The sequence below is a fragment of the Macrobrachium rosenbergii genome, chromosome 8 (assembly GCF_040412425.1).
Source record: "Macrobrachium rosenbergii isolate ZJJX-2024 chromosome 8, ASM4041242v1, whole genome shotgun sequence".
Classification (NCBI taxonomy): Eukaryota; Metazoa; Arthropoda; class Malacostraca; order Decapoda; family Palaemonidae; genus Macrobrachium; species Macrobrachium rosenbergii.
In genome coordinates, this window is record NC_089748.1 from 45,526,148 (window position 1) to 45,549,301 (window position 23,154).

At 35.5% G+C, this 23,154-nt stretch overlaps 1 protein-coding gene across 2 annotated transcripts in view; it reads right to left on the reverse strand.

The window, feature by feature from the left end:
- mRRF2 (mitochondrial ribosome recycling factor 2) overlaps window positions 1–23,154 on the reverse strand; it is a 57,904-nt gene that overhangs the window by 775 nt on the left and 33,975 nt on the right. The window contains exons 1-14 of one of the 2 annotated variants that reach the window (XM_067107669.1): window positions 12,926–13,034; window positions 11,434–11,587; window positions 11,033–11,130; window positions 10,046–10,159; window positions 8,714–8,866; window positions 8,197–8,437; window positions 7,546–7,750; window positions 5,903–6,124; window positions 4,536–4,667; window positions 2,499–2,637; window positions 2,218–2,334; window positions 1,640–1,786; window positions 1,228–1,328; window positions 42–227 (exon numbers count right to left, since the gene is read on the reverse strand). In XM_067107669.1, coding sequence (XP_066963770.1) covers window positions 42–227; window positions 1,228–1,328; window positions 1,640–1,786; window positions 2,218–2,334; window positions 2,499–2,637; window positions 4,536–4,667; window positions 5,903–6,124; window positions 7,546–7,750; window positions 8,197–8,437; window positions 8,714–8,866; window positions 10,046–10,159; window positions 11,033–11,130; window positions 11,434–11,567 — 1,989 coding nt within the window. In that variant the 5' untranslated portion in view covers window positions 11,568–11,587; window positions 12,926–13,034. Of the gene's footprint in view, window positions 1–41; window positions 228–1,227; window positions 1,329–1,639; window positions 1,787–2,217; window positions 2,335–2,498; window positions 2,638–4,535; window positions 4,668–5,902; window positions 6,125–7,545; window positions 7,751–8,196; window positions 8,438–8,713; window positions 8,867–10,045; window positions 10,160–11,032; window positions 11,131–11,433; window positions 11,588–12,925; window positions 13,035–23,154 lie in introns of those variants that run through there. The other variant, XM_067107670.1, reaches the window with a different exon arrangement.

The window sequence follows — 23,154 nt, forward strand, 5'->3', positions numbered from 1 at the left end:
TTAATTTATAAATCTGTACAATGTCTAAGCTCCTATGTTACCTGATGAACACATTGTGCTGCAGTTGCTGCGACTATTGTCTCTGAAGTTTTATGACCAGTTTCTAGCCAGTGAAGGCTCACTTTGACATCGACCACTGGAAAGCCTAAAACAGGCCCACTGTTCAATGCTGAACTCACTCCTTGATTTACAGCATTCATGATATGGCGGCGAATTGAACCTAAATTCTGCCAAAAAAAAAGGGAGGCAAATTTTAATTATAAATATACTACTCAAAACACATAAAAGGCTCTGGAAACAAAAAAAAGGAGACAGAACCTGAAAAATAGGGATACACAATGGAAAGATGATGCTCCAAAATGTGAAAATTATAGGGGAATAAATTTTCCCACAGGAAAATGCAAAGCACGCAAAAACAGCTTAAGAACAAATTCTTTACAAAAGCAGGTTTACATTTAACGTTGAACAGCAAATATTTACGATGCATGAGTAAGACCTGTTTGTATAAAGCAGAGACCTGGACCATTACCAAGAAAATGAAGGGGGATTCTGAAAAGTATGACTATAGAATGCTGAGATTTTCAGCAAAATTGTATTGCAAATGAGTACTTAGTAAAGTTTTGGTGTTCAGAGACCAAGCATGTAATGAAATGGGAAGAAGTGCGTTTGGTATTCAAAGTGCTTGATTAGGAAGAGGCAGGATACAGGTGTTGGGAGGGATTGGGAAATCCTGGAGAAAGGATATGAATGATGACACTGAGCAAGTGAAAATTCAGGTAGCAACTGAACGAGATATGAATGAATGGCAAGACGTCATCAGAACTTTAATCCACTGCAGGAAAAAGATGATAAAAAACACATGAATGATGATGATAATGAGGCATCCTTTACAGTACATACCAGATAAAACTGTGACCTTTTATGTAGCAGTAACTAGTAGATAATTCATACATGAACTGGCTTCCTTTTGTAAAACTTTCCTGGTAACCTTTAACTATTATGTTAAACATGATAACAGACTTTAAGGCTTTCTACAAACACTTATATGTGCAAGAAATAAAGTAGACTGCTTAAATCCATTCCATCCACTATTGTTTAGAATATCAATATTGAAAATAAATTATTGATGTTACTGTACAAAGTTTACTACAGTAAAAACAAGTAGGAATGTAATCCATAATTCCCAAACTTGAATTTTAGCATCAAATGAAAAAAAATGTTGCTTACCTCTTGATTTTCTTTTGTCCTTGCCAGTGCAACAGCCTTATGTTTATAGCTGATATCTGGTTCTATAGAGAGTGTTATCTTAACACGCTGGTTAGCCTCCCCTGAACAGGTTGATAATATTATTATAATTAGTTTAACAAGATCACAGATTCCAATCTCCAGACTTTCATGGGACTTGCCCAAAGGATTTAGTTCTTAAATGAGATGTGAAAACTGGAACAGGGAATTTTAAAAATTTGAACAGAGATGAACTTGAAGGATTCTTCTTATGTGAAGTATCTGAAGAAGTACTGTATAGAAATTGATATGTGATGAAACAATTACTTTTCACTTTAATATCAAAATCTGATGTGTTTTACTTAGGCTTCTACAGTACAGGTACTTCTAAAATGCTGTAAAAATCATTCCTTACCAATTGTCTTATTTATATCAGAAGTATGAATATCAGTTGACCTGCAGGTTTCCTTATATGCTACTTGCAGTGGCCCCAGCTCTGCTTCGACTTTGTACTCTTTATGAATACGATCTCTGATGATATCCAGGTGTAGCTCTCCCATTCCTGCATTGGAGAAGTTCACAAGCAAATTTTAGGTAGGCGTGCCCTTATTACTAAATCTTTAAATATGGTCATTATACTTTTGTATAATTACAGCTTGCTTACATTGCCACTATAACACAAGATTTTAAACATCACCATGATGAAGTACTTCTTTTCCCCTTCCCCCCCTTGCATATGTAATTAAATACATGACGAGTTTTGTGTAGAGGTTTAAATGGGATGAGTTGTCAAGGTTAAATGTTTTCCAGTAAAGATATAAAAAGATTCATCCAGTTAAGGAATCTTATTTTCATACATCCATGAGTTCATAAATTATCATTTACATCATCATGGGTAGCCTAGACACAGAAACTACAATGAAATTATGAAAAACACATACATAAATTTATAGTTCACAAGCAATGTCACATAAACATTTGAACATTCCTAACCAGAAAGAACTGTTTGTCCTGTGTCTTCATCGCTAGTCACCCTCAAGCTTGGATCTTCTTTTTGCAATTGATCTAATGCTTCTTCAAGAAGTTTAGTCTGGGAAAGAGATGGTGCCTCTGAAAATAACCAAAATAAACAAATGTAAAAAGACAACAATACATATTACAGGCTATAGGAGTGGTAACCATTTGTCTCACAGCAACCTTAACCAAGATAATCCTTTGGTCAGCCTGAACTAGTACCAACAAAAACACCTGAAATTGGATGCAAAATGCTATACCTATTGAGCAGAAGAAAACTGGATCAGGAATTTGCAAGCCCATCAACAAAGGTACTTCTGTCTTGTTCTTCAATGCTTCCTTCTTCACACTCTTGGCTACAGACTGACTTGCAACTAATGTATCTCCAGTTCTAGTTTCCTGTTGAGAATTACTATGCTTAAACATGGTACAAATTTGGGGTAAAAACAAATTTTCCTCTTGCTAAAAATGAAGAGAAGTAAATGCAGGATAGTTACAATACAGTATTACGTAAGTTTTTTCAATCAAATTTCATTTGTTTTGGCACTCTAAATCTGTCAATTTGCAAGTGCTTTTAGAGTTTCAGATTCCTTTCCATACACATTCAAAAGCAGAAGAATCCAACTTGGTTGCCTGCACATCTGATAAAGGGAAATGTTAGGCAGGGTCCTTCAACCAAAATTGGGCTCAGTTGAAACGGAGTGAATACCATAACCAGAAAAACAACAGCACGCACAAGGATCACAAAACAGAAGTCTTAATATATGTGGTTGATATAATATTCTGTATTTGTAAGATTAAAAAAAAAAAGAGGCTAGAGGTAGCCATGAGCAAAAGAATGTATTGGAGGCAAGCCCTCCATTGTCAGTAGTTTGGATTTAACTAGACTCCCACTTACGGGGCTTAGAGAAGTTCCTTGCGTCTAACAATGAGGTGAGGTCGATGATAAGGATGAAAGTCATAAAGGATGTGTATGAAACTCTAAAAGGCTACTGCGGTTGGCTATTTGTGATCCATAAGGCCTCAGGGCTGAAGATCCATCATCAACATCAGGATGTCAAATCAATGTCTTCTGTTAAGACTTGAACATTCTTTCAGATGGAGATAGTAGCTACCATTCATTACTTATTTTGGATGCATGACTTTCAAGTGTCTGTGGACCTGAAAGTCATGTCTTTTCAGGTTCCCACCCATTGGTCTGCAAGGATACTTCTATGGTTCATGTTGTGAAGTAAGATGCTCAAGTACAGAGGCCCTTGTCTTGGGCTAGCATAAACCTCTCTTGAGTTTTTACTAAAATATTCTCCTCAGCTCCATTTTGGGCCAAAAGGCAAAGTATCAGATTGCTAAGGTACCTGTGCAAATGGCCTGTACCAGTATCTGGGTCTTCCAATTACCTGGAACAATTAAGGCCTAAACTCCTTGGAAAGTCAATTTACCTGAGCATGGACATTACCATGATGCTCCTTATTGTGTGCTCCTTAGTGCTGAGTCTAGAAATTTTAACCTCTGTTGCAGAAATTCTTCAACTTCAGCTGCTCCTACAATTGTGGATGACAGACATAGGCCACATTCCCTTCTTAGGGAAGCTGGTGTCAAACACGAAATATAATTTGTGGTCCCTCTAGCCAGGAATGGGTGTGCTTTGACAAACATTCCTTTGCAGATTCATCAGGAGGCTCTATCTTCCTTAAGCAAACACATGAAAAGTGACATAGGTGATGGCTATATACCTGTGGTTCTACAAATATGTGGCACATGTATAGAGATGCTACAGTACCTACTCTTCTGTCAATTAGGCTAATGGCTGCAATAAGTAGGACAGTGGAGACCACAAAAATTGGGTGTAAAACAGTGATGGGTTTGTGGCGAAACAAAACTACGTCAGAGTGTACGACACTCCTGCTAGATATAATGGGTTCATAGTTTCAAGATGCAATACAAAAACCTAGATCACAAGATATGGAAAGTAACATGTACTGTATTTGTATGTGAAAGCATACAAATACAGCATACAAAGCAAGGAGAAGACAATACACAATAATATCAATTAAATAGCACTTATTAGTTACACTATGTAAATATAACATAAAACTACCTTGACCTTCCATGAGAATTATCATTTGAAATTAATGAATATTAAGTAAAATCAAAATGAAAAAATTCCACAAAATATATAAAAGTATGTTAATGATAAGGCTTGGGAAAAAACAACCAATAATGAGGCACACAAAGAAACAAATTTGTGAAAGGGAAATTTTGACGTAAAATCCAAAGTTCACATTAAATCAGCCTACCTTAAGACCTGTGACAACTACAATGTTTCCAGATTTGATGCTGCCAACTTCTTTGAACTCATCAGCAAAAGCTATCATGACACGTCCAATTTTTTCCATAACCTCATTGTTGACATTAAATATTCTTTGACCCTGGAAATAAATGGAAAAGCCTAATGTGAAAAGAGTCTTACTGAACTGAAGAACACTGTATAATAAATAGCTAAATGCCCTGAAAGAATAGCTCAGACAAGGATACACACAGTAATATAAATTTCACATTTGTTTTAGCAAAAAGCCATCAATTTACAAAAGCCTGTGTGGTCACCACTCCCACAAACAAATTCCAGAGGAAGAACATTTCCACCTGGTAAGGCATGCATTCAGGAACATTACGCACTTCTGGTGGTAGTCAAGTCATTTTTAAAGTCATTACTGTACTTGTATGTATCAGAATTTATTGGAGCAACACTTATTATACTGTGACTATTTGATCGCTGTAGTTCCTTGAATGCCAGTATGTTTAGCATTCTTTTCACTTCACTTGATGTATTATTACTGTTTTCAGTGTCCGTACGATAAGTGCAATTTATCTACATCGTCAAGTTTTCCGTAATTATCAGGCTTAATGTTGTCATCAGTTTTATAGATTAATTAATTCAGTGATGATCTGCTTTAGCATCTGTAACTCATATTAGTTTTACTAATAGCTTTCTTTGTTATTTTTGAATTTTGAATGTTTGTTTCCTTTGGTATCAACCTTGATGATGTTAAGGATAGTATGGATGGTAAAGGACTAAAACTTTGCAATGATAAGCCCATGGTGACACCTCATTTATTTAAAATTCCAAATGCCCAGTCTAGATGATTTTATAAATAAGCTAGATCCTTTCCTCTACCAGGTAACTTCTTCCTGGAATCTGACCTGTGGGTGGTGTCAACCTATAGGAAATATCACAGACTACTATTTCTGGAGATAAATCAATAAATCACACAGCCAGTCACGTGGGAATTCCTCGTCTGGAACATTTCTGAAAACTGAGCTGGACACACAATTAGGCTACCATAAAGCAACAAGTTTGTGATAAAACTAATCAATTTAACTTTTTATTTTTAGAAAAAATGATAAATAAATTCTCATGAGCCAATTATCTTATAGGCAATAAATTTCAATTCAAATTCACATAGCCTGGGACTTTTGTATCATAATGGTTCTTGTAACAATTCAGATGCAGTTTTTCCTGGCAGTATCCTAATTACCCTAGTTACAGGGGGTATACCATAACAATAATAATAATAATAATAATAATAATAATAATAATAATAATAATAATAATAATAATAATAATATTAATAATAATAATACAAGAACAATAAGCATACTGTACTTGCTCCAAATGTCCAGAGTAGATGCGCAAAAAAGTGAGCATACCACCTCGTTGCTTATTATGGATTATTTTAAATGCCATGGCGCATAATGAAGGAGAATAGAGTTTTACTGTCTCATGAACGATGTCCAACGGTGATGGTAAATAATCAATAACTGCATCTAGAAGTGGCTGCACTCCGATATTTTTGTAAGAACTACCTAGGAGGACGGGCACAGCATCCTGTAAAAGTAATTAATTATCACCCTAAAAGTATACTGGCATGGTCTATAAATTATGTATAATCATATCAGCAATTTAAACATATAAGATTCTATAAAAGTTCTGGAGTCTTAAGTAAAAACAATACTCTGTGTTACAGTATTTATGAAAGTCAATAATTAAAGTACTCAAATATGAGAGTCACATCCCTTGCCTTCAGGGGAGTATTAACATAACCCCACTTCTTGTAAAAATCAAGTTTTTATAGCAGTTCTGCTGATTACACACTTGGATTGATTCTTGAACGCTTGAGAATGAGGAGCTGGGAGGTAGACATTAAAATTCATAATTGATGGCTTTATACAAAAAACCTTGGTTTATGTTTTAAAAACTTACTTGTTTTACCACAACACATCATTCTTATTGAGCCCAAATCACAATTCAGGAGGGAGGTAAAAAAAGTTGACTAACCCAGACCCGACTGCATGCACTATGAACCAAGCTGAGTCCTTAGAAAACGATCAGGTCAAGTGGCAAGACCCAATGAAGTCCCATGGTGTACGAAATGTACTGGGACCCACTGTAGTACCCAAGGGTGCCGGTTTAAAGAGGTTGGACTTTACTATGTTCCTAGTTTTAAAATCCAGTGTTTCAAAGTCTAACATAATCCTAACCATTTTCTTTAAAATTTCTGCGTGTCAGGAATTTGAGCTGGTGCACATTTCAGGCTATTGTAAGGCTATCGTAAGGCTATACTAAGATACATTAAACATCAATTAATTACTAAGAAAAAAGAGCCAACACTAAGCCTGTATGAAGCACTAATTACATCCTACTTTAGAGTATGCTGATCAATTCAGGTCACATTCCCAAAAGGCCATGGAAAGATTACTAGTAGTACAAGCAAAAACAACTAACCTAATACCATCAAGCAGACACCTTAGACATATCATGTGCATAGAACAACTTAATTTGTATTCTCTAAAAAAGTGCTGAATAAGAAGTCAGTAAAAATAAACATTTAAGATAATAAACATTTAAATGTTTATTTAAGATATCAAAAGTTATAAATAAACCACAGGAATCAATTTTCCCTAAGTAGTAGCTAAGCTACATCCAGCAAAGAGAGAAACTGGAACTAAAAATGGTTCAACAACTATCAGCTGAAGTTCTGAAACATTACTTTGTGCAGGTACTACAGGCCGGTTCAAGAATAAATTGGAGGTGATTCAAATACCCGATTTTCAAATTATCTTCATTAAAGGTGTCCCCATCAGATAGACCATGAGTCTTGGAGGCACCTCTGGATTAAGCTAATTAAATAGCTCTGGCATCTACCTGAAGACAAGAATATAAGTATCCAAGCTTCAAAAAGTAAATCTAAAATACAGCGAACACTAACAGTAAATTTACCGGGTTACCGATCATATATACTCCATTACCTGCTTCAGTGTCACTCTGCGTATAGCTTCCATTAACAACTCTGTAGGGATGTTTTCAATGGATTCCTTTTCAAGCACGTACTCTGCCATGTCTAAATCCATGTCAGTCAGCTTATCAGTTAATTCACACCTTGCCAGAAATGCTTGATCCCACATTTCATCATCCGCATTCAATGTTTCTTTGATGAAGCTTCTCCCGTAATCTCTGCGGTGTAAAAAATATCAAACCATAGCACTATATGACGTACTGTATTGCAAATACAGGCAGTTCCCAGGTTACGAAGGGCTTGGCTTATGACATTCCGAGTTTACAATGCTCTTCAAATATATTCGCCAAAAATTATTTCCCCAGTAAGAATTTGGAGGTTTTTGATGAAAAACACAATGAAAACGCACTTTATGTCATTTACAAGACACCCAAATGATTAAAAGTAAGGTTTTCTTATGATTTTCGATGATTTTTGGTTTACGACGATCTTTGGCTTACGATGCAGTGTCGGAAGGGAACCCCCGTCATAAACATCATAAACCAGGGACTGCTTGTAATCACTACTTAGAATAGGATTCAATACGAAACGAATTACTGCATCTTTTTTAATAATTTTCAAAGTTAAATCAAAATTGTGCATTATGAGATGTATTTTTGCTCACCTTTTTTTTGAGTTCCAGATGAGTTTCTTCATGGTAATCAGATCTATAACACCACTAAAGGCATCACCCTGAACTAACGGAAGCTGTAAAAGTAAGGGTGTAGCATGGAGCTTCTCTTTAATGGAATCTAAACAGAGTGACACATCAGCATTGGGTTTATCCATTTTATTTAGATAGCATAAACGGGGTACCTGGTATGAATTAGCCTGCCGCCAAACTGTAATGGACTGTGCTTCAACCCCTGAAAAGAATATAGTCAATATATAGTAATGACTTATAAAATTTGGAAGTCATCTTCCAATTTTAACTGTCTTGACCTACTTTAATACTAATCTATTACCTAATAATAAAGCAGCTGTCTACTATCAGAAGTAATTTAAAATTGCAATATATTCCCTCCCAAATCTAAATCTACTTCACACAACATATATAGTACTGTACATGTATTGGATGTTATCAAGGCAGGATTAACACATAATAAGGCAAGATCAACACACACAACTTCAAAGACTCATACCTGCTGAGGCATCAAAAATTGCAACAGCACCATCCAGTACTCTAAGGGCTCGTTCGACTTCCATGGTAAAATCCACGTGGCCAGGGGTATCCACCAAGTTTACTCGGTGGTCATTCCACGGGAAAGTGATAGCAGCAGATGTGATGGTTATGCCTACAGAAGAAAAATAAAAAATAACAGAACTTTAGATAGTAAAGTACAGTACAGTACACTATACTCACGCATATTATGCACGTGCTATACTTACAAATTCAGCATCACTATGCATTAAGACATGCAATGATACTAAAACTAAAACAACTGCACTGTAAAGTAAATACTTCTCTCTCTTGAGTGATTCTTTTTATAACTTTAGGAAACAATTATTAATATGCAGGACAAACTTTCATGGAAACCTGTGAAATATTTGAAATAATAATGATTACGTTAATAAAGGGAATATGGAAATAATATCAACTTATTGCTTTAACCTTAGAGCTAGTACGGTATGCCATATCTAACTCTCCATAACTTTAGATAACCAATGGCATAGCCTTGATAGAATTAAGAACAAGATTTACCAGTGGCTCAGACCAGGTAGTATGTGGGCTTATCTATAGTACTTCTGAAAACCAGGCATACTCAGTGAAGGTAACATGACACAAAATTTGGGTGCTTTAACCTCTCCAAGTTTTAATGGAAAGTTCTGATGTAACTCAATTTGACATGATACCTCTGAAGAATTTTCATCAGCCTATTTAAAAGCCATTTCTGAGTTCTAAAACAATAAACTTTCAATATCTCGAATGGCCAGGTGGGAGCAGCAGGCCAATGTTTTATCAGTCCAAACTGTATATCCCAAACCCCTGCTATAAAGATTTTCGTTAAACTCTTAACCTCTTGTAAGTCCCTAGAATTTTGGGTACAACAGAAACTTTCTCTAGATGTTCCCTTGGCTCCACCTGGGCCTGGTTTTATTTATCTATTGTATGGGGCAGCAGCTACAGAAGCCTTCCCACCCATATGCCTTTCAGGCTAATGTAAAGTAATGGGTGTGAAGTGAAACACAAATACATGAAAAAATTCATTTTTTTTGTTTACCCCTTTGTTCTGTGCAACTGGTTCAGCCAACAAAAAAACAGTGGCTCAGACTGCCCCCAGAGGGCCGGGCCAGTGGGACCTGGATATATGGACTGCCAGGTGAATGGTTGGATTTATTCTTTTTCTTCTTCTGTGGAGTATCTGAAAGTTTTGCAGACATACAAATGCAACATTAAAGTAATGGCTTTGTACTGAGAGAGAGAAAAAAAATAGATTGCTCTATTATTCAGAATTAACTTAAGGTTTACCTACCTCTATTTCTCTCTTGTTCCATATAATCCATAACAGTATCTCCATCATGAACTTCACCAACTGTGCGAGTAAGGCCACTGTAAAAAAGCATTCGCTCCGTGGTAGTGGTCTTTCCTGTAAAATCACATGAAACAGTTCGTCATACAGTACATCAAAGCACTGCAGTGCATTACTGACATTCTCAAGAAACTTCTTGCCTGAAATTAATGTTGGATTGGTAATTAAGAAACAAAAAATCTTTCCTCTTTCCACAAAAGGAATTACATATATTCACAGATACACAATAGGATCTTGTTCCTGAACCATCAAGCCAAGTTGGAGTGAACAGAAAATTGTGAACTGATAAAATGGCCGAATTAATGCATTACTCTTCATAATACATTTTCAGTTTTTTATTTATATTTTATTCATCCATATTTTATTTACAGAGTTGAATTTTCATATTTTCATGCTGTACTTTATATCAGTCCAGTAAATTAAAGGATGAAAGAAAAGAGTAAGAATGACCATAACCCAAGCAAAACTACACAGAACAAAAGAGCAACACTCATCCAATTTATTAAACAGGTAGTAAATTTATGAAGCACACAGAGGGATGCAAAGGAAAAAGGAACATAAATTACCAAAGGTAGTCAGGAAATGAAAAGACTCTCAGGACTAATGGAACCAGGTTGTGGGTCTTACAACAGATTATTTTAGTTTTAATTTACAAAATTAACTTATCCATTACTTTTTTTTTCAATCAGAAAACATTCCCGACCTCCTATCATTAGAATATTCCATGCAACATTTAATAACACAACATATGTGCTAAAACATTCAATTAAAAGGTATAACACATTAGTTTTATGCAGACAGCCCTATTTCCATATCAAAATCAGAAAAGAGTAATTGCTTCAGATTTACAGGGTAAATTACTATTTGGATTTTACCCACCAGCAAGACAGTAAAGACGAAAGTGAGGTGAAAAACTGCAATACTCATTACCTGCATCTATGTGAGCCATAATTCCAATGTTACGAATTTTATGGAGGTGCTCCAAGTCATCTTTCACAGGCTGACTGGCATCTACAGTTACTGATGGTCTGAAAAAAATAAAGTAATACAGTCTGGTGGCACAACTGGAACAGTTTTATGTTTCAAATCAAGCAGCATACTAGAGTGCTTCTTGGCTTTCTAAAGTGATACTTTTCAGCAACTTTATAATATGACGTACCTTTAATTATAGACAATCATCCCCTTTTAAAGTACACATTTTTTATTTATAATCCCCTCAAGATAAGACAAAGATATTGTCACATTAACTTCTGAATAATTATCTATATGATTCCAACTGTTTTTATATGAACAGTTATAACAGTTTTCTCTAATACAAATCTATGACATACTTTGAAATTCCTGTGCACAAGAAGCATCTTCTTGTGTGATCTTGATATCTGAAATTCTTCCATTGTGAATAAGAAACTGATTTCTTCTGTTTTTTTATTAGATTAAGGATCCACAGCCTGGTCACAACATGCATTTGGAGACGGGCAAGTTTTTCTGTAAAGAAATACATCTGCATTATTTATTTATATTACATAACTAAAAAAGCTGTTGATTAAAATGTCACAGATGGTGTAGAGCAACCTGAGTAAATGAGTTCCGAGATCGCTTTAAAACTATCAGGAACTTACCTGAAGGGTAATTTACAAGGGAGGTCAAGTAATTATTTGAACTATTCTTATTCTATGAGGAACTCTATGAATCAGTTAATTTGTAGTTCACAGACATTTCATTATCAACAAAATTAGTTGTAGATGTGATGTCAATGACTTGCTCATTTTTACACAGCTTCATATATGTTACTTTTCCAGGAAAATGGATTTAATTACTTAAGGCATGTATGTAAGTACCTCAAACTTTATATCAATTACTGCACCAATCAGTGACAAAAACTCTGTAAAAACTGGTGATGGAGATAAGTGATGTCTTTTGTATGCAAAATCAATATGCAAAACACTGATGATTGCCTTTCATTCATTAAGCACTGTTTCATTAACTGAAGATGTCAATAACCAGACCTGGAAGAAGGAATTTGTGCCTTCTAGCTGTGTACCTTCTAACTTTAAGGTAACAGATATGAAGTTTAGAACCTGGCGTGTAACATAAGGCTGGGAAAAAAGTAAAATTGAAGAATACTACTCCAATCCTCTGGTTTAAGTGCAAAACAGGCACATTTAGTACCAGCTCCTTGGGGGTGAGCGTAAAAACATAAACAAAAAACAGTAAATAACATGAACAAAAACAAAAACATACAGTAAGGTGGTAAATATTCTGGTCGACGACTTTTATTTTATGATTTACAGGGAACCAGGGTTGGATAGGACTGACACCCTAGGTTAGGTTAGGGGAGGTAGAATTTGGACATCACCGCCACATAGTTTTCGTAATTTTATAAGTTCATCAACATGAACCTTATATTCCTTCCAATTGCTTACTAGGTTAATTGGCTTGTGAATTTTCAACTAGTCCTGTAGGTACAATTCACTGATTCCTACTGGGGTCACACCTCGGCTCGCAATATAGGCTAAAGGGGGATGGCCACACACAAAATCGAGTGTTTTGCACAAATCATAATAACCAGAAATACAAAAGGGGCGACATAAGCGTTCGGAAAAATATATAGTTCGGGTATTGCCTTGCGATAAATTAAAACATTCAATTGTTTTGCTGAAAAACTTATATGGCAGGCCTACGCTATAGGCTACAGCCGACCGGTACAGATGTTAGACGTGAAATAGATTTATCATACAATTGCCAAAATAAATAAATAAAATACTACTAATAACTACAAAGTGCTTTGATAAACAGACACTAGTTACCTAAAGAGACTCATACCTGAACACACAAGAATAAAGTCCTCCAGCTCTTTGGCAGAAGAAGTTACATCACTTTTATGCTCAATTGAGGAAAGTATTGCCTCTATAACGGCTCTTCTTCTTTTTACATCTTTGATGTATCTCTTTCCATTTTACTTCTTTCTCTCTCTTTGATGGGTTTTACATTAATGGCGTTGTGTCTTCATCCATTCTTCAATAATTGAATATATTAACTTTGTGTTTTTGTCAGAAAACGGTCTTCCAAGGCATAATATTTTTCTCTTGCGTCATTTCGTATTTACCCCGTATCATATTTCCTTATTTACTCTTGTTTCTTCCACGTTAATTTTTCTTCTTTTACTTTCAGTTAGCGGAATCAACAGAAAGGTAGCTTTGGATGACTGTTAGCCAAGGCTAGCCGCATGCCACAAACTCATGTTTTCATTTTCATCGACGGAAGTAAACACTTTCTTGTCTAATTCGAGATAATAAGATCTACAAAATCCAATGCACGGTTATTGTCTGAGTCTTACGCTCGAGCGAGTATTGAAATCTTCACTAATGTATTAAAAAAGGGAATAAATGGATAAAGATATTTAGTGAAAACTGTACGAAATAAAAAAAAACCCTTTGCTTTTCAAAACTATACAGTCACTAAATAGTGTGCCCATGGAGTAAAAAATAAAGGAAATAGAAAAAGAGGGCCTGGACGACAGGTCCCAACCCTAGGGGCGGTACGTACCGTTCAGAATCTAGGCCGAAGGTACCTTCATACCGCAAACTTATATATGGATCGGCTGTGTATGTATGTGTGTGTGTGTACGTGTGTGTGTGTGTGTGTAAACAATAAGCCAATTTCCTTAGTAAGGGAAGGCTTCTGAGGAAAATACAAAGATAAAATTCACATCCCAGTTGACAATTTTACTACTGAATGAAAGGTAAACCTTCTCCTCTTTAAACTTTAACGAAGAAGAGACAGAACAGGATTAGTGGTAAACAACGCAAACTGCACTCGAATAAAGTAGAGCTGGCTAAACTGGAAAGAATGGAATGTAATATAAAACTGAGGCCAAAGGCCAAGCGCTGGGACCTAAGAGGTCACTCAGTGCTGAAGATAATATGGAAACAATTGTGAGGAGAGGGTGAAAAGTAAGGTGGAAGAAAGAGAATATGCGCGAAGGTGCAGTAAAAGGAATGAAAGGGGAGCAGTTAGTGGCTGAAGGGTAATACGTACAGTGAACAGCATGAGGTGCACTGACAACACTATCTCCCCCTATGGGAAGAGTTGGTTAAACAATCCGTAAATTCCAGGACCCACTTACGTAATCGATACTGGAAATGAATTACAAGTCAGGCTTGAACTGGAAATCTGCTGTATGGCCTTTCAATACTGATTAATTTATAGATTTTAGGCTTACACGCCAAGCACTGGAGCAACTAAGGCCATTCAGCGCTGAAACGGAAATTGACAGTAAAAGTCTGAAAGGTGTAACGGGAGGAAAACCTCGCAGTTGCACTATGAATCAATTGTTAGAAAGTGGACAGTTAGACGGAAGTAAGAGAATATGAACGGAGGTAGAGTAAAAGGAATGAAAGCAGTTGCAGCTAGGGGCCGAAGGGACGCTGCAAAGACCCTTAAGCAATGCTTACATTGCATCGCATGAGGTGCACTGACGGTACTACCCCCCCTACGGGAGCCTTTCAATATTAGTAACAAAGTATATCTTAGTTTAACCAGACCACTGAGCTGATTAACAGCTCTCCTAGAGAGGGCTGGCCCGAAGGATTAGATTTATTTTACGTGGCTAAGAACCAACTGGCTACCTAGCAACGGGACCTACAGCTTATTGTGGAATCCGAACCACATTATATCGAGAAATGAATTTCTATCAACAGAAAAATAAATTCCTCTTATTCTTCACTGACCAGTCGGAGATTCGAACTCGCGGCCAGCAGAGTGCTATAGCTGGGAACGGAACCCACTCGCCCAACGAAGAAGATAGTAGACGCCAGTAGAGTATAATAATACCCAGAAAATAAAACTCACAGTCTAGCAAATCGTCTCCAGATACTGAAAAGTGCTCAAGATATTCTCACGCAGAGATTTAATCCAATACAAGTTACCCAAGAATCTTCATTACACGGGGACAGTGAAATGCCCGTTTTCGAGTAATATTTGGAAAAATACTGAACTTTACTCCATTTCTTTCGAGATCGCAAACTATTTGTCAAATAGGTGGTGTTACATTCTCAGATAACCATATTATTATTATTATTATTATTATTATTATTATTATTATTATTATTATTATTATTATTATTATTATTATTATTATTATTATTATTATTATTATTATTATTATTATTATTATTATTATTATTATTATTATTATTATTCAGTAGATGAAAACTATTCATATGGAACAAGCCCACCAAAGGGGCCACTGACTTGAAATTCAAGCTTCCAAAGAATATTAATGTGTTCATTAGGAAGAAGTAAGAGGAAGTAAAGGGAAATACAGAAAGAAGAGACCCCACTTATTAAAAAAGGGAAAAAATTGATAAACAGAAAAATAGATAAAAATGTATTAAAATCCAAGAAGAATAGTTTTGTAAAGATTCAACGTCATATTTTGAGATTCCCGATAACTAGTCGTTCTGTAGCACTGTACTTTGAATCAGTGAGCGGGCATCTGAAAATATTTCTATAATTCACATTTTCTGTTGATTATCTAGACATGTTGATTGTAATTATTTGTCTAATCGTCCATTAAAATTCATTATCCATTCCTGCACAGAATGGGACACATTTTAAGAACATTTTCTTATTCAGAGAAGAGCATATCAGACCAAAATCCACCAAATCAAAGTCTTCAACAAAATTATGTTTATAAAATCAGCTCTAACTCCAGATCTTGACAAATAAATCCTTACCTAGCTTGTTGTTGCACTGTATTGCGAGTTCCTGATTGCACACGCCACTAATACACCTTATTGCTTATCACTAAAGGAAGCCTCTTTTGAGGGAAGGGGAGGACAACAGTCATTGTCAAGGCTTTTCTGCAATTTTTCACCAAGTACCCCATCCGTCAGTTACTTGAGCGTTTGAAACAAACATCTTTCTTAGATTTAGCCTAAAACTGATTGTAAAAAGATTATAAATTGAAAGTAATTCGATTTAATAGGATTCTGTGATAGACTACCATGAATGAGGTTGATACGCTTGTGATACACTGATATCACACAAATGTAGCCAATCCTATCTCTCTCTCTCTCTCTCTCTCTCTCTCTTCCACTAGACTTAAGTTTTCGTTAGCCATCTGTGTAGCCTAAGAAACTCTTGCTGACCCGTAAGTTTTCGAGAACCTCAGGGTGAGCATCCTTGCCAGTTTATGACTAGTTTCCCAAGCTTAGACAGATAGTGTACCCGAAGGGATCTTGGTGTACCCCATCAATGTTTTGTATCATCAACCGCGTATCCACTCGCACTAATGTAAATGATATAACTGCTCATCCACTCGCACTAATGTAAATAATATAACTGCAAGTAAAATGGCCTCGAAAATAAATTCTCAAATGTAAAATCGAACCCCTTATGTAGATTAAAGCCCAGCCCATAATTGTTGTTTTTGGAACTTAATGATGATACAAAGTTACTCTGGTCATGTGAAAGTACAGATTGATTATAAAACAGCTAGGGAAAGGTTCTGCACATACATAGATGAGCTGGTATTTGTATAAAGGCATCAACGAAGAACTGACTCACGACAAAAATTACAGAAAATTCTAACAGCCAGATATAAAGCGCAACGTTAAAAATACTGGGAATATCACTGCCTTCGAAGAATGGCAATTGACGGATTTATAATACTGTATCGAAGCGCTGCATCTCAGCGCAAAAGTGCTTATCATTACGGCGAGCAAGGACGCGACTTATGTGTAAAAGGAGAGCTTCGATTGTCACAATCGCCTGGGGCCACATTCATCTGGTCTCACTCTCACTCGTTTTCTAACGGGAGAGTTCTATGATTTAGCTTTTAACACACTTACAGAGACACGTGTCAGATCCGCAGCCTGAACTGGCTTCGGGTCGTAAACCCCGTGAACGCACCCTAAGTCTACGAGAGACGATCATGAACGCACCAGTGACCAATGTTTACTTTGTGTTTCCCGCTTTCTCTCGTATACATGTGCGTGCTTCTTCTGTCTTTATTTTTAGAACCTCCTTGTAGGTCGTTAATTTTTTCGTTCGTTAGTGCGTCCAGCTGGCGTGACAGCGTCGTTAATTGTGAGCACAAGTCGTTAAGTCACTGGGCCGCAGACTTCAAGAGTAATAAATTCGGTGCCCATGGCACATACAAGGTTGGGCTCCGAAGTCTATCATCGTGTCAAAAGGAAGAAGATTTTCACGGGCATTAATGCGCAACTTTGGAAAATATTTTTGGTGAGAGAGAGAGAGAGAGAGAGAGAGAGAGAGAGAGAGAGAGAGAGAGAGAGAGAGAGAGAGAGAGAGAGAGAAAGTAAATCAAACTAAGGCGCTATATAAGAAAAATGTTTGCCCAAATTAAACTCCTGGAAAACGCCCGGTAATCGGATTAAACTGAACAGCAACGCCACAAGTAGCACACTGACAATGTCATTCACGTCTATCTTCTATAAGTCTGATATTCAACACCACTAATTTTTGGTATAGAAATTGCTGGCAAGGAGGCTAAAAGAGAAAAACAATTCAAGGAAATTTTGCTATAATGAAAATGCAGTGCTATGTATTTCCTCCGTTCTGAAAAGTTGTAGTAGCACCAATTTTTACGTTTTTTTCCTGTAAAAAAAAAATTCTTTTACAGGACGACGTGTAATTTCTTTGCTAAAGGGGGAAAAAAATAATCACATCGTGTTATCTTCTTCCGAAAGAGAAATCTGAAAAAAGACCGGACTGATTTTTTTTTCTGGGGGATTAAAATGCGAAGCAAACTCAAGTAGTAACACTGTACTGTTCTCCTCAAAAGAAAACTAAAATAAAATAAATAAATCTTAAAAGGATTCCTTGCAAAGGAATGCTATAGAAATCACTGAAAAGGAAATCTGGTAGCAATGTTTGCACCCTTTCCCGTGAGACCATTTAGCTAAATAACCAAAAAATAGACCGACATTCACATATTATGTGCTTGACCTTCAGATAGATACTCTGTAGCACATTATACACATCTGTCACATTCGCAGACAGCAGACAGACATTACATCCGCTAACGAGTCAGTCAGTCATCCACGTGCAACCATAACTCATTCACCCAGGCACGTAATCATGCAAACATTCTCTCTCTCTCACACACACACACAAACACATACACAAGACGCGAGTCTGAAAGGCAGTTATTAAGCCTCATATAATCACAACTGTCGAAATTTTTCGTACAAATAATCAGTTAACAGCGGGTCATCTAGTGGGATTTTAACGGTCTTTGACAGAAAGGTTTGAAAGATTGTTGGGTGTTAATAAAATCACCCACTCAGTTTTTATTTCTTTTTTAAGTCACGTTCCGTCTGGGGATGCGACTTCGGACAACTGGCTGGTGGCGTCTAGTGAGGGTTGGGGTGGGGTGGGGAGGGGAGGACGGGGAGGGGGAAGGTATTGTCTCATCATAAAGCGTTCTCGTTTATATATTGTTATTGCTTTGATTAGCACGCGCTTCTTTCTTCATGTACATACATACATATATATATATATATATATATATATATATATATATATATATATATATATATATATATATATATATAGCATATATACTTGTAGAGAGAGAGAATTAGTGGTATGACTTGCACATTCCGCACACCTAAAAATGAAGCAGACCATTACCAATGCAAACGCTAAGTTTGGACGAGGAGTTAAAAACAGCATCCGTTTGACGTTTTACGACCGCGGTTAACTGCAGCTCCTTGCGTCGACAACTTCAAACAAAATAAAAGGTAAAAAGATAATAAGTCACTCATCCATCCTTTTATATCTCTATTAACCCACCGTGTTCACTGCAGCGTATAAAACGGGGAAAACGGTCGAATTTATTTATATATATATATATATATATATTATTTTTTTTCTGGAGGAACTGACAACTGCATATCGCTCGCCATCCGGCGCTTGCGCACTGCATTGCAGTCTCGGGGGGTAGAGTATAGCACCTTGTTACCACACGCTGAATTACAGGAATTACTGGTGACGTGGGAACTAACTCTCGTTACGCTTTGACAAATGGGAAAAGAAATGATGCACATTCTTCCAACCATTTGTTCTTTTATTTCAGTGATGATCTCGCTGACAGCGTTTTCTTCCATTTCTTCTTCTTCTTCTTCCTCTTTACTTGTCACCTGTCAATTCGGAGATTTCCTTTGAGATGAAGCCAAATACACGCCGGGGAAGTTTATAACGAGCAACGAAATATATCTGAAAATACATCTATACAGAGAGCTTTCAGGGATCTGTTCGATTCTCCTTTTCAATTGAAAAGGGAGAATCGAACAGATTCCCGGAAGCTCTCTGTAAAGAATTATTTTTAGATATATATTTGCACCCGTCCATAGCTGTGTATTTATTTCTCCATTTCAAGACTCATGCTACCATGACAATATTTTTTTAATAACGAGAACAGTAATATCTAAAGATTATTATTGAAAAAATATCGGTCTGAGAGTCTTTTTTTTTTTTTTATCCCTGAAAGGTCAAAGGTACGGTACAGTGACCTGGATACAGGAGTACCTTTAGAAAGGAAACAGAGAGGTCAGTTTGTGGTGTTACAAGAAGTACAAATTTAAGAAATAGGTCAGGGACAACTCTGACAAGGCCACTTTAAACAGTTTATGGATGGACTCGCACTAATGAATACACCTGCTTATTATTATTATTATTATTATTATTATTATTATTATTATTATTATTATTATTATTATTATCATTCTGTCGGGTGACCGTGCAAGGGTATAGAGGAATTGCCCTGTGGGTCTATCGAAATATATATATATATATATATATATATATATATATATATATATATATACATATATATGTATGTATGTATATACACACACATATACATATATATTCACATATACATATGCATACAGATATATGTATATATATATATATATATATATATATATATATATATGTATATATATATATATATATATATATATATATATATATATATATATATATATATATATATATGCACACACACACACACACTGGCTAACACGCACGGCCAGGCACAGGCAGCGACACATTACCTCCTCTCAACTTGATCCCCAAGGGAAACCACTTTTATAAATTAAAAGTTGCAGTTGCTAAGAACAAATCCTTTTTTTATCGAAAAAAAGGAAAACTGTTCAGGGCAATCTTATCCGTAGGGAAGGCTTACAAAACGAGATTTCTCTAACCCTGGAATTATTATTATTATTATTATTATTATTATTATTATTATTATTATTATTATTATTATTATTATTATTATTATTATTATTATTATTATTATTATTATTATTCAGAAGTTGAACCCTACTCATATGGAACAAGCCCACCAAAGGGGCCACTGACTTGAAATTCAAGCTTCCAAAGAATACGGTGTTCAATTATTATTATTATTATTATTATTATTATTATTATTATTAGTAGTAGTAGTATTAGCAGCAGTAGCAGTAGTAGTAGTAGTAGTAGTAGTATTCAGAAGTTGAACCCTATTCATATGGAACAAGCCCACCAAAGGGGCCACTGACTTGAAATTCAAGCTTCCAAAGAATACGGTGTTCAGTTATTATTATTATTATTATTATTATTATTAGTAGTAGTAGTAGTAGTAGTATTAGCAGCAGTAGCAGTAGTAGTAGTAGTAGTAGTAGTAGTAGTAGTAGTAGTATTCAGAAGTTGAACCCTAATCATATGGAACAAGCCCACCAAAGGGGCCACTGACTTGAAATTCAAGCTTCCAAAGAATACGGTGTTCAATTATTATTATTATTATTATTATTATTATTATTATTAGTAGTAGTAGTAGTAGTAGTAGTAGTATTAGCAGCAGTAGCAGTAGTAGTAGTAGTAGTAGTATTCAGAAGTTGAACCCTATTCATATGGAACAAGCCCACCAAAGGGGCCACTGACTTGAAATTCAAGCTTCCAAAGAATACGGTGTTCAATTATTATTATTATTATTATTATTATTATTAGTAGTAGTAGTAGTAGTAGTAGTATTAGCAGCAGTAGCAGTAGTAGTAGTAGTAGTAGTAGTATTCAGAAGTTGAACCCTAATCATATGGAACAAGCCCACCAAAGGGGCCACTGACTTGAAATTCAAGCTTCCAAAGAATACGGTGTTCAATTATTATTATTATTATTATTATTATTATTATTAGTAGTAGTAGTAGTAGTAGTATTAGCAGCAGTAGCAGTAGTAGTAGTAGTAGTAGTAGTATTCAGAAGTTGAACCCTATTCATATGGAACAAGCCCACCAAAGGGGCCACTGACTTGAAATTCAAGCTTCCAAAGAATACGGTGTTCAATTATTATTATTATTATTATTATTATTATTATTATTATTATTATTATTATTATTATTATTAGTAGTAGTAGTAGTAGTAGTAGTAGTAGTAGTAGCAGTAGTAGTAGTAGTAGTAGTAGTATTCAGAAGATGAACCCTATTCATATGGAACAAGCCCACCAAAGGGGCCACTGACTTGAAATTCAAGCTTCAAAGAATACGGTGTTCAATTATTATTATTATTATTATTATTATTATTATTATTATTATTATTATTAGTAGTAGTAGTAGTAGTAGTAGCAGCAGTAGCAGTAGTAGTAGTAGTAGTAGTAGTAGTAGTAGTAGTAGTATTCAGAAGTTGAACCCTATTCATATGGAACAAGCCCACCAAAGGGGCCACTGACTTGAAATTCAAGCTTCCAAAGAATACGGTGTTCAATTATTATTATTATTATTATTATTATTATTATTATTATTATTATTATTAGTAGTAGTAGTAGTAGTAGTAGTAGTAGTAGTAGTAGTAGTATTCAGAAGTTGAACCCTACTCATATGGAACAAGCCCACCAAAGGGGCCACTGACTTGAAATTCAAGCTTCCAAAGAATACGGTGTTCAATTATTATTATTATTATTATTATTAGTAGTAGTAGTAGTAGTAGCAGTAGTAGTAGTAGTAGTAGTAGTATTCAGAAGTTGAACCCTATTCATATGGAACAAGCCCACCAAAGGGGCCACTGACTTGAAATTCAAGCTTCCAAAGAATACGGTGTTCAATTATTATTATTATTATTAGTAGTAGTAGTAGTAGTAGCAGTAGTAGTAGTAGTAGTAGTAGTATTCAGAAGATGAACCCTATTCATATGGAACAAGCCCACCAAAGGGGCCACTGACTTGAAATTCAAGCTTCCAAAGAATACGGTGTTCAATTATTATTATTATTATTATTATTATTAGTAGTAGTAGTAGTAGTAGTAGTAGTAGTATTCAGAAGTTGAACCCTATTCATATGGAACAAGCCCACCAAAGGGGCCACTGACTTGAAATTCAAGCTTCCAAAGAATACGGTGTTCAATTATTATTATTATTATTATTATTAGTAGTAGTAGTAGTAGTAGCAGTAGTAGTAGTAGTAGTAGTAGTATTCAGAAGATGAACCCTATTCATATGGAACAAGCCCACCAAAGGGGCCACTGACTTGAAATTCAAGCTTCCAAAGAATACGGTGTTCAATTATTATTATTATTATTATTATTATTATTATTATTATTATTAGTAGTAGTAGTAGTAGTAGTAGTAGTAGTAGTAGTATTCAGAAGTTGAACCCTATTCATATGGAACAAGCCCACCAAAGGGGCCACTGACTTGAAATTCAAGCTTCCAAAGAATACGGTGTTCAATTATTATTATTATTATTATTATTATTATTATTATTATTAGTAGTAGTAGTAGTAGTAGTAGTAGTAGTAGTAGTAGCAGCAGTAGCAGTAGTAGTAGTAGTAGTAGTAGTATTCAGAAGTTGAACCCTATTCATATGGAACAAGCCCACCAAAGGGGCCACTGACTTGAAATTCAAGCTTCCAAAGAATACGGTGTTCAATTATTATTATTATTATTATTATTATTATTATTATTATTATTATTATTATTATTATTAGTAGTAGTAGTAGTAGTAGTAGTAGTAGTAGTAGTATTCAGAAGTTGAACCCTAATCATATGG